General features: G+C 38.3%; 1 protein-coding gene across 1 annotated transcript; it reads left to right on the forward strand.

Moving 5' to 3' along the window:
* The first annotated feature begins 10,022 nt into the window (after positions 1 to 10,022).
* On the forward strand, positions 10,023 to 12,264 carry LOC143584903 (uncharacterized). The gene has a single exon (XM_077066828.1). The coding sequence runs from the start codon at positions 10,053 to 10,055 to the stop codon at positions 12,009 to 12,011; it is 1,959 nt and encodes a 652-aa protein (XP_076922943.1). The 5' UTR covers positions 10,023 to 10,052; the 3' UTR covers positions 12,012 to 12,264.
* The last annotated feature ends 256 nt before the right edge of the window (positions 12,265 to 12,520 follow it).

The raw sequence follows: 12,520 nt of genomic DNA on the forward strand, positions 1-12,520 counted from the left end.
AATAAAGGATTTGTTGGTGTGGTATTATCCTCCACAGCCTTCTCCTCCATGTGAGAATAATCTCTAATATCATCAGGTAATGGTGAGAGACGCTCTTCTATTTCTATCTTCATTTTTAACTTCTGATACTTGGAAACTAGACAGCTGATTCGATCTTCATCAAAAAGGTTGGGTGCTGATAAATACTGCTCGAGTTTGGACAAAATCACTTCCAACATAGCAAGCCTTTTCTCCTCCTTGTTCTGATAAGTATAGACACCTTCGGGCACAGAATATTCCTCGGGATGATACTGTTGGTATCCCCGATACGGTCTTGAGATGTACGCATCCATCATTTTTTTATTCCAATACTTTGAATTTTCCAAATACACCTAGCACACATCATAATCAAAAGTATGATCACGACCACAACAGAAACATCGTCCATCCATTCTTGGCTCATAATAAGCAGCCTCGTCCCGATCCCATCTGTTAGAGTAATAACCATCCTCCACCGTTGTATCAGAATCATAGAAATATGGAGGAGGGGAAGGATTCTCATAGCAAGGCATTAGTGGATCTTCAAATTTTGCTTTTTCCCGTCTAAATCGGGCCTCGTGGCAACCAATACAAGGGTGAAGTGGCTCCCTGCACAAGATGCATGGAATAGAGCCGCAAAATATAGTAAGATCTATCATCTAAGCGGTTGTGGGAGCTGGTGAATCCATGTTGTTGTTTGATGCAGTTGAAGAACCAAGAAGCTTGTTAGAGCCTCTAGTATGCATACACCTGTAGGTACCTGCACATTAACACAACCAGCGTAAAATCAAAAATAACAAACAAAAACTACTAAAGCTAACACACGTTACGCACTACTCCCCGGCAACAGCGCCAAAATTTGACGTGAGGTTGAAGACTCACTCAAAAATAAACCGAATACAACTAGTTAGATAGCGGTAAGCGGGTATCGAACACAGGGAGTTTGTGGAAATAGTGTTACCAAGTAGTTTTGTTATTTATCTAAATTAAACTAAATGCAAAAGTAAATTCAAATAGTTGGTTGTTTGGTTTTGATTAATGAAAATAACTGAAATAATTAAACAAGTTTTAAACAATAGAGAAACAATGCTCTCTCCCGATTTCAGGTTTCCAATGTTGATAAAGTTAATGTTTACTTGTGAGGTGAATTACACAATTATAATTCGTGAAAATGCGTTTGGATGTGATAAGCGAGGACTAAGCACTTGGATTAGAAAACGCATGGTTGTCAGTCAATAATCAGTTTAGTATTGCTAACCTTAATTCTCTTCTACTAAATCTCGATTGCCTATGGCACCAAGAACGGATAGTCAAGAACACGAATTATACCATACTAACAATTACAAAACAAACACGCAATCACCATAGCACAATAATCAAATGATCACAATACTATCTCACCAATAACATAAACGATTAACAATTATCCAAGTAGAAAACCTTACAATTCGGGAGAGAACAATAAGAGTACTAGCCACACATCGTTTGATTAATCATCACATCAATTAGGTTAATCGAACGGATCATAAACCCAAACAAGTGATTATAATCACCAAAGTCTTGTTCTTGCTCTCAAAAATTCGTCCCTAGGTTGTTTAGAATGAAAAGATAGGTGAAAAGACACCAAAAAACGGAATAAAAACAAAGGTTAATTGGCAGTTACGGGCGCGGACCGTGGCCCACGGTTCACACCGTGGCCCATGGTCCAGTTATGGTGACCAGGAAGCCACGGTACGGTGGATTCTGATGTTTTTGAGCTGGGTTGACCGTGGGCCACGGTAGAACAGTTGCTCAATTTCTTGTTTTCCTCATATCTTTCTCGTTTCAACTCCGTTTTCTTCGCCGTTTTCGCCCACGTTCTCGTGATTTCATCCTCTATCTCCTCATACCTGAAAATAACCACATAACAGTAGTTATCTAGTTCCCATGAAATTAATACTTAATGCATAGATTTTTATATCATTTAAGCACACTTACTGGTCATCCTCCGATGCACCCGTCACCTTTAAATTTAAATTTATATTGGTCAACTCCTGGTCTTGACTTGTTTTGTGAGCCAGTTTTTCCCGTTTTGGACTTAACACTTGATTTATCACAGTTATGAATACATAAACTTCCTTCTTTAACAAACTTATGTGATAAATGTTTATGCAAACTTTTATTCTTAACAAAATTATTTGAAACCACACCACCCGTTTTAAAAGTTTAAGAAAAATCAACCACACAATTGTGACACTTATAGCCCCTCAGAGTGTCTTTGTTAACTCCCACATTCTGGTTAGCTGGCACATTCCAGTTGTTTCTGTCTGTTCTCTTGGTAAACTTCTTTGCTCTAAACACTGCCATGGCTATTTGTTAAGAGATATCCAATTCCTCCACATCATCAGGGTGATGATCTAGCTCAGCAGCTATAACTGGTTGAACCAAATCTCCAGCAAGAAAGGCATTGTAGCAGTTCATGAAACCTGCCATCAAGGCAATGGTTTATAGAGTCTCCTTTGAAATAGTAGGAACCTGAGTGGGAGAATGACTGGAAGATCCAACAGTTGATTGAGATTTAGTTGCAGGAGCAGGTTGTTGAAAGTAGGGGTGAGCAATAACCAAATCGTTAACCAAAACCAAACCGAAAACCGACAGAACCGAACCGAAGTAACCGAAAACCGAAATAACCGAAATTAACCGAACTGAAATGAACTCTTCAATTTTTTCATATTTTCCAGCTTTTTTTCCTCTATTTCATGTATTATATGTATTAATAGTTTAGTACTATCGTTTTCATGTATTTATATCTCCATTGCATGTACTAATATCTCAATTTCATATATTTATACCTTTACTTCATGTAGTTATACCTTCATTTCATGTATTTAAAAATTTATTTCATGTAATTTTAAGCAAAATTTTAGCCCATGTTTGATATCGGTTATTAACCGAACCGAACCGATAACCGATAGGTTTGGTTAGGTTAATGATAATAACCGAACCGAACCGTGCACACCCTTAGTTGAAAGAACACAAGAGTAGGCTGTGGTGGTGGCTGAGTGAATTGACATTGAGCAGACTTAAACATTGAGAAGTTGTTCTAAGATTGTTGTGGTTGAGCATACTAACCCTAAGAGGATTTGAACATAAAGAAGTTATCTTGTGAGATGAGAGCATTATTAGAAGCAACACTGTAGCCAGCTGCATTGTAGGAGTTAGCATGATTTATTGCATGCTTCTTATCATCCATGTCACAGGATTTAATGACTGCCATCACTTCTGACAAAGTTAGCCTGGACGGATCCTTTGTCTTCTTGATCACTGCAACATTCATGTCCCAGATTTGTGGCAGGGAGTTGACCAGGTTGTTATTTGTTTCAACAGAAGTCGGGTTTATGTTTGCAGATCGCATTTCAGTGACCAATGTTATAAATCTTTGAAGTTGTGTCTCCAAGGACTCTCCCAGCACATGATTGAACATGTTAAACTTCTGTTGTAACAGATCTTATCTACTTCTTATCATATCCTCATTTCCCTCATATACCTCAATAAGGGCTTCCCATAATGCCTTTACAGACTGTAGCTCTCTGAATCCCAAGGCAATTTCAGGTGAAAGTGTCATCGTTAAGGTAGCAAGAGCCTTATATACCTGTTTAGTCTTTTCAAAATATGCGTCGATGTACATTTCGACAGGATTTACGACTACCTCATCAGTATTCTCTCTTTTGTAAGTGATAATTTGAGGACCAAGGACGATGCTTCTCCAAATATTTGCATCTTTCATCTTCACATACTTACCCGGTAAACATTTAGAATGATGAGTAATACTGAGTCAAAGCTCTGGAAACACAAAAGTCAACTGACCGCTTGCTTTTGAAGACGAAAACTCGAGTACCAGAGGGTGGCATCTAAGGGGCTATTTGTTTACATCTGAATAAAACCATTCAGATGTAAACATCTGATTCATTCAGACTTCAAACTGTTTGGTTCCAAACAGAAAAAACATCTAAATAGTTAAAATTAGGTCTGAATTATTCAGACTTACTGTTGTTGCTGAATGAGACAGATGTTCATTCAGATCTGACTCATTCAAATCTGAAAAAACCAAACAGCCCCTAAGAGAAAACGGTGAAAGGTATGATTTAGTAACATAATAGGGTTTGGATGTGTGGTTCGTTTAAATAGCTAGAGGTTCAACTTGTTGGACAAGAAAACGACTCGTTAAGGTAAGCGAATATTGCATTGATGACGAAATCGGGTCTTTTGATCAACATAATATCAATGAAAACGGTGGAAATGAACCTAGACACTATTCAACACCATATTACTTTCCTTGGAGCTCAGTTTTCGTGATTTAGGATCGATTAGGGAAAGATTTAGCATTAAACAATAATCGAAAACAAATCTGGCTGAAACAACGTTAGTTAGCGCGACGCTAAGGAACATAGGGTTGCTCCTTCGCGCGACGTTAATGAGCGCTTTACCAAATTTTAATCTTTGACAGTTTTAGTCCATGTAGTACCAAAACACATTTTTAGCCATTTTAAGCGATTTTTAAGAGTTTCTAAGGGATATTTGACATAATTGAAAGTTATGAAAATATAAACTAAGTTAAACACAATTAATTACTAATAAATGCATGATCCTATTGATACGGAAGATCCGAATTACATTCCTGAATCGGGTAAATAAATACGAATACGAAAAGTCCGAAATATTAAAGGCACTATCCTAGTATTTAATTAATGTAGTTTGAACTGGGAAAGTTTATGCTTAGAAATAACTCCATCCTAAAAAGGTTTCAACAATGCCTTTTCCTAATCATAAATCTATCTTTTTCGTAAACAATCTTTCTACTTAGTGAATAACTCACTTACGACAAGGAGATGTTAGCTCAAGAGCTCGGTCAACTTTTTTCTTCACTAACTGATGAACAAAGACTTATTTATGAAGAAATCATCATAGTAATGGGTAAGAATAAAGGATACGTATTTTTTATGGTTACAGTGGGACTGAAAAACAATTCTTCGGAATACCTTATCTGCTTCTATGAGATCTGAAGGACAATCTGTTTAAGTGTTACTTCAAGTGGAACTGGATCTCTTTTGCTATCAGGAGTAAGAACTACACACTCCCAGTTTCACACTCCTATAAATTTTGTTGAGGATTCATTTTGTTACATTAAGGCAGGCAGTAATCTTGCACGTTTATTACATGAAACATCGTTCATTATTCGGGATGAAGCACCAAGGGTACATAAACATGAATTTAGTGCGGTTGAATAGATCATTAAAAGACATATTTTCATCTGAATATGGAAAATCATCAGACTTACCATTTGGTGGAAATGTTATATGATTTTTGGAGGAGATTTTCGACATATACTACTCGTTGTCCCTGGTGGAAGCAGGCAATAAATTTTAAATGTCTCTTTAGGTTCGTCTTACATTTGGAGAAACTGCAAGGTGCTTAAACTGACAAAAAAAATTTGAGGTTGACAACTTCAAACGACTCATTATAAATATAACAAACAAGGTTGTTTGCTAATCGGCTTTTGGATGTATGGGAATGTAATGTTGGTGGTCAAAATACGGGTGAAGCAATTATAGAAATACCATAAGACCTTCTCATCAAAGATTCAATAGATCCAGTTTACGATCTAATAGACTTTGTATATTTGTTTATTCTTGATAATTTCAAAAGACCAATTTCTTTCACGAAAGAGTAATACTGGATCCAATAAAAGATGTTCAAACAATTAACAGGCTTTTGTTCTCCTTATTTCCAGGAGATTGCTCTCGTATTTAGTTTAGTATTGATATGGTAACGAACTTAACCTATAGCAAACAAACACACATTAATGTAATGCGACAATCACACAACTTGTTATGGTTAAAAGTAAATGTCAAACTGAACTACAAGTTACGCACTCCTAATCTCCTACGATATGACACCATGAACTCACCAAAGAAAAAATAAGAGTGTTTTTTTTATCTATTCTCTATTTCAAAATATAAAGTTGCACTAAAAATTATTACATTTTTTTTCTTTTCAATTAAATAATACTTTTGTATACCTTTACAATTACCTTTTTTCTTTCTTTCACTAACAACCGCTTTAAAAAAATATTAAAAAATTATAAAGAGTGAAAATGTTTTCTCCAAATATGCTCATAAACAATAATAGTTTCTCTTTCATCTACTTATAGTCACACTTTAAAAAATAGTTATCACACTTACATAATTTTGAAGAGCTGCTTAGGAATGCTCTAAGGTTTCTAGACCACTTAAATTCTATTTTTAATTCTAATCAATGTTTTAGAAAACGATATTATATTCATACCGGATTTAGTTTGAAAATGATATGACCGTTTGAATCAGAATGTATCGAGAGGTTAAATCAGGTTGAAATAATTTACCTTTTAATTTCATATAAACACAATTTCAACTCTAAAAAGTACCATAATAAACATTACACTTGAACCAAACATCACACATGAACAATGGTTAAATCAGATAGAAAATATGTACTTTGTATACGAAATTAGTCAATTACAAAATATGCAAATAAACCAATATTTGATTTGGATGATACAAAATTAGTTGATTAACGAATCATTGTTTACCGTGTTTACTCGTTTCAGTTTTAACCGCTTTGTTTATGTCATTTTTAAAAAACATGAGTCACAAAAATATCAAAAAATCTTTTGAAATAAAAACCGGTTTACCGGTTTAAACCGCTATTTTTAAAAGAACCGACGGAACAATGTTTTAGCAAACCTCCAAATATATTAGGCATTTAGGCTCTAATTACAGATTGTATTACAAAATTCTTTTATAACCGGTTTAATCGATCGGTAGTTACCCATTTTTTCCAGTGTTTTAAAAACCGGTTCAAACCGGCCGGTTGAACCAGTTTAACCGGATTTCGCACCACATGGCGGTATTTTGAGTCCGGAATTTTTGCCGATTCGCTAGAACATCGTATCGGCGGTTTTTGTCTAAAAAACCGGTTTTTACCGGTAAACCGGTTTTGAGTCCGAAAAATTTATTATATTTGCGGCCCATAATTTTTTAAAATTACTATTAACCCAGTAATTTATATTCAAATGTTTAAACTTTAGAACTATTTTTAAAACAATTGAGTGCTTTTGTATTATTTATTTAATATGGATTAACTTTTGGGTAATTTTTTGTTATGCAACCATTTAGTTTTGGGTTATTTTTGGATTGAAGTTATATTTATAGGAAATTATAAGGTAAACTATACAACCGGTTGAACCTCCCGATACGACCCGGTTCAACCGGTTATACTATTTTCTAGTCCAATCCGATACAGGTAAAATACCGGTTTTTAAAAAGTTGATTTTTTCTAATTCAAAAAAGGATGTGAGTTCCGTGTATTTTCTAATAGTATATTATTCTGACATGTTAGTATTGAATATTGATAATACTCGTCCCGCGTGGCGATAGCGACAGGGCAATGGTCTCGTTTTCCATTCTCACTACTTACTCAGATTCTCCACCCAAAACTCTCTTCATTCAATATTCAATACAATACAAATACAACTTACCTTTTTCTCTCTTTGTCAACCACCACCACCACCACCACCCCCTCAACCTTTTGCAGTTTTCCACCATCGAATCTTTCCTCTTCCCTTCCCGCCATATTTATGTTACTTTCCCTCCTTAAACTTTTATTTAGTTGATTGGTTCCCTTCTAACGTAGGTGAAGAATAAGGTAATGTTGTTTTCTTTTCTTATTCGAATCATGATCCACTAAATCGCCCTTTTTGTTTTGCTCTACCTTTTTTTTTAAAAGACAAATCCCCAATTTGTAATCATATCTGTTCTCCCATTCTTTCTTATTATATTAGGCTAAGGGGGTGTGGGGGCTCTAACGGGGGCGCGAGTGGGGGCTCCAGCCAATAATATTGTGACTTGTGGCAGAGAGAGAAACTGGATAAGATGGGTGTTGGAGCCCCCGCTGGAGCCCCTGGCCCTGGTGTGGAGGGGCGCGAGCAGGGGCTCCAGCGGATTTTTTTTTTATTTTTTTATAAATATATTCAAAAAACGTATTATTAAAAAAACTCATAAATTATTAAAAAAAACACACATTTTTTTTAAAATTCAAATTACAAAAAAAACATACTAAAAATTAAACAAACAATAATACTTAATAATAACACTAATCTAATACAAGATCATCGGGTCGCCTCTCCCACAAATGTTCAACCAACTCATGTCGAAGCTCCCCGTGTATCTCACGGCTCTTGATATTTGCTATGTTGTGAAGTTTTTGTTGATCACTGATTGTGGACGGTTGTGGCGGAATGTCACCTTGGTAGTTTTGGCAGATAGCTTTGCCCTCGTCTTCTAACGTCATGTTGTGTAGGATCAGACACGTGTAGACGACGTCCGTTATCCTCTCCCGAGTCCAATAACGTATCGGGTTCGCCAGAACATAATATTGTTTTTTTATAGCTCCAAAAGCTCTTTCAATATCTTTTCTAGCAGACTCTTGCTTCTTCGTAAAATACTTCCGTTTGTCGGCGATTGGATCTGTAAAAGCTTGAACTAACAAAGCCCATTCGTTGTAAATACCATCGACCAGATAGTACCCGTACTTGAATAGTTCTCCATTTGCAACAAAAGATTGAGGTGGTTCAACCCCGTCGATAAGGTCGTTGATCAAATTTGACTGATCGATAACATTAAGATCGTTATTTGACCCAGCAACACCAAAAAAAGCAAGCCAAAACCAAAGATCCTGTGACACCGCCGCCTCAAGTATAAGGGTCGGCCCTTCATGATCACCACGGTGGAACTGACCTCGCCAGGCCGTTGGACACATAGCCCATCCAACATGCGTACAATCGATGCTAACTAGCATCCCAGGAAAACCATGTTTTTCTGCGTGCACCTCATATATGCGTTGGATGTCATACATTGTAGGTTTACGCAGATATCTCCGAGCGTAAGTCGATATGACTCCTACGTACAATATACATTACAAAATTAATGTCATACATTGGTTGATATTTAATAAAAAGTAAAATTAATGTTTTTTACCTTGGCAGAAAAAATGAAGGGATTCACGTGCAACCCTTTTCGACATCTGTAAATACTCATCCAAAGCGTCCGACGAGATGCCGTACGCTAATTGACGGATAGCAGCCGTGCATTTTTGAAGAGGGGTAAAACCGGGGAGACCCCTAGCATCCTCCCTTTGTTGAAAAAAGGGATACCGTGCCTCTAAATCACTTGCTATACGCATGAACAATTGCCTGCTCATTCGGAAACGAGTTCGAAAATCCGACTCCGCATATACCGGTTGAGGGCTAAAATAATGCCTAATCAAAGTATCGTTAGCACCCGATCGATCACGATCACGAGGTGGTGCTCTAACCCTCGGGAGTTGAGGTTGATGGGCTTGATTTTGCAAGAGATTGACCACGGTTGCGGTCAAAACTCCCCCTACATGAAGAAGCAAATCATCCTCTTCGGAGGAGTCGGAATCAGACGAGTACGACGACATTATTTTTAAAAAAAAAATTGGGAAGATGGGTTGATTTTGGGTTTTTTTTGAAGTTGTGGTAATTGATTTATATGAAATTGGTTATATATAGGAAGAAAAAACTTTTTTTTTTATTAAATTATGAGCCCAACGGCTCAATTAAATGATCCAACGGCTATGTCACGTCTCCCAATGCTCCTTTACGCCACCTTTCTCCCGCGACCCACCTTGCGCCCGCCTTGTTTTCCGCGCTCGCGCCCCTCTCGCGCCCCTCTCGCGCCTCGGTGGTGTGGTGCTCGCGCCCTCGCTGAAGCCCCACACCCCTCAGCCTTATACTTTCACTGCCATAATCATGAATTATATTTACATGTAATTTTACTTCATTATTTCAGTTGAGCATGCTTATGCCTCTGACACGCTACCTATCACATTCACATGCTCTCCTGTTTTCTGCTTTTAATTTCATTCAATTAGTATAATATTCTTCTACTTCTGTTTCCAGGGTTTTAACTTTGAAAGGTGTAATTTAGTGATCAATGCCGACATCTTATTTTCCCCTACGGTGGGAGAGCACCGGAGACCAATGGTGGTTCGCCTCTCCCATCGACTGGGCCGCCGCCAACGGCCACTACGACTTGGTCCGGGAGCTTCTCCGCTTGGACGGCAACCACTTAATTCAACTCACCTCCCTGCGGAGGATACGCCGACTCGAGGTTGTCTGGGATGACGAACAGCAGTTCGATAACGTCGCCAAGAACCGGTCTTCAGTCGCCCGGAAGCTGTTAATCGAAGGCGAATGCAAAAGAGGGAAAAACTCGTTGATCGGGTCCGGGTACGGCGGCTGGCTTCTCTACACTGCCGCTTCTGCTGGTGACTTGCACTTTGTTCAAGAGTTGTTGCAAAAAGACCCCCTTTTGGTTTTCGGTGAAGGCGAGTATGGTGTCACTGATATACTTTATGCTGCTGCTAGGAGCAACAACCATGAGGTGTTTTCGATCATTTATGATTTTGCAATGTCTCCTCGGTTTACGCCCGGTAATATTGGGGAAATCCCTTTTGGTTACAAGCACGAAATGAAGAACCGAGCGGTTCACGCGTTGGCACGAGGTGGTAATTTGAAGGTATTAAAGGAACTTATTGGTGATTGTTCGGATGAACATGTTTTAGCTTATAGAGATGTTCAGTGTTCAACTATCTTACACACTGCAGCCGCACGCGGACAGGTTGAGGTAGTTAAATATCTTATTTCGTCGTTCGGAATGATAAACTCGACTGACAAACAAGGTAACACGGCTTTGCATATCGCGGCTTACCGAGGACAGTTATCAGCGGTTGAGGTTTTGATTCAAGCGTGTCCTTCGTTAATCAATTTAAGGAACGATTCAGGAGAGACGTTTTTGCATAAGGCGGTAACGGGTTTTCAAACGCCTACTTTTAGGAGACTCGACCGCCAGATTGCTCTTATGAAACGGCTAGTCGGGTCGAAGGTGTTTAGAATTGAAGAAACGATTAATGCTACGGATAATGAAGGAAGAACACCTCTTCATTTAGCGATTAGTGGGAACTTGCACAGTGACTTGGTGGAACTGCTTTTGATTGCGGGTTCACTCGATGTGAATATTCGTGATAATAATGGTATGGCTCTGCTTGATCTTCTTAAGCAACGGCCTGGATCGGCTTCATCGGAGGTACTCACCAGACAGTTAATCTCAGCGGGTGCGACTCTTGGTAGCCAAGATTACACAGCAAGAAAGCTTTTGGCTTCTCGTTTGAAGATGGGCGGCAACGGTGGTGGCGGTGGTGGTGGTGCTAGTCCTGGGACTTCCTTCAAACTTTCGGATTCAGAAGTGTTTTTGATCACTGGAATGGATAGCGTTACCTCCACGGCTTATGGTACACCGACTTTCAGTGCGCATTCTCCCGAACTGAGTCAACTCGAGTCGAGTTCAAACTCGAACTCAAACCCGAACGCGGAATCCAAAAAGAATAAGAAGGGTATACAACGGTTCCTTCGGTGGATTAGAACGATAAAGAAAGGAAAACAAGGTTCGGTTTCTACGAAAAACTTTAAAGAAATCCCCGTTCCATTAAGACAGCAATATTCGACATCATCATCTCTTCCAAACAACAAAAGAACACTTGCTGCAAGGAGTAATCTTCCTAGTCCAACTGTTAAAAAGAAACTTGCATCTGGATTGGTAAATGGTGTTATGCAGGCAATGCCACATTTATCCCGTGGGTCCCGATCTCTTTCGTTCTCGAAGTCGTCATTATCTTCAGAGAATTCAGCGGATAATAAGCATAAGGGTATTGTTGTTGTGGGTCCATCAAGCTCGAATCAGATGTTTGATGACGGAGTTGATGAAGAACAAGGGGTGGTGAATAGCAGGCCATCAGTCAACCAGTGGTTGTGTTTTGGTGGGCCCGGGCTACCAACTGAAGGGTCGGGTGGTGATCACGGGCAGCATGAGATCTTTGATCGTTCGACAGCTTAAATAATTGGTGAGTGATTCGGCTAATCTTGTAGTTGGTAGTCTGTCGAATCCATGTTTGTTTGTTTAGATTTGATGTTAGTTGTTTGAATATTAAACAAACAAACAAATTAATGAGTACTACTGCATGATATGATACTGATTTGAATCTGTGTCTTTCTTGTGTTCTAGCTATTGTTTTGATACTTTTGATATCATATCTTGTCATTATTCTATGTTCTGTTACATGGTTAATGATTAAGGCGGGCGGGTCAGATCCGGCATGTAACATAGCATTTATTGTTGATCCGATTTTGTATCCGGCGTGATCATTGTCTATGTATGCTCAAAACATTGCTGATTATCCACCTTTTCTAAACATAAAAAAAAGAAATGATATATTTGTAACAAATTTTATTCATACATCTGTTTAGGATTCACGAGGTTATTGACGAAGAGTGTCAACTGTCAAGTGTGCATCCAAAAGATGTTAAGAGTAATCAAAAAGTAGAAGATCAAGTTAAGTTAATGGT

Source organism: Bidens hawaiensis, unplaced genomic scaffold (genome assembly GCF_021521415.1).
Source record: "Bidens hawaiensis isolate Kalapana, Puna unplaced genomic scaffold, B.hawaiensis_p1.1 tig00033487_1, whole genome shotgun sequence".
In the NCBI taxonomy this organism is placed as follows: Eukaryota; Viridiplantae; Streptophyta; class Magnoliopsida; order Asterales; family Asteraceae; genus Bidens; species Bidens hawaiensis.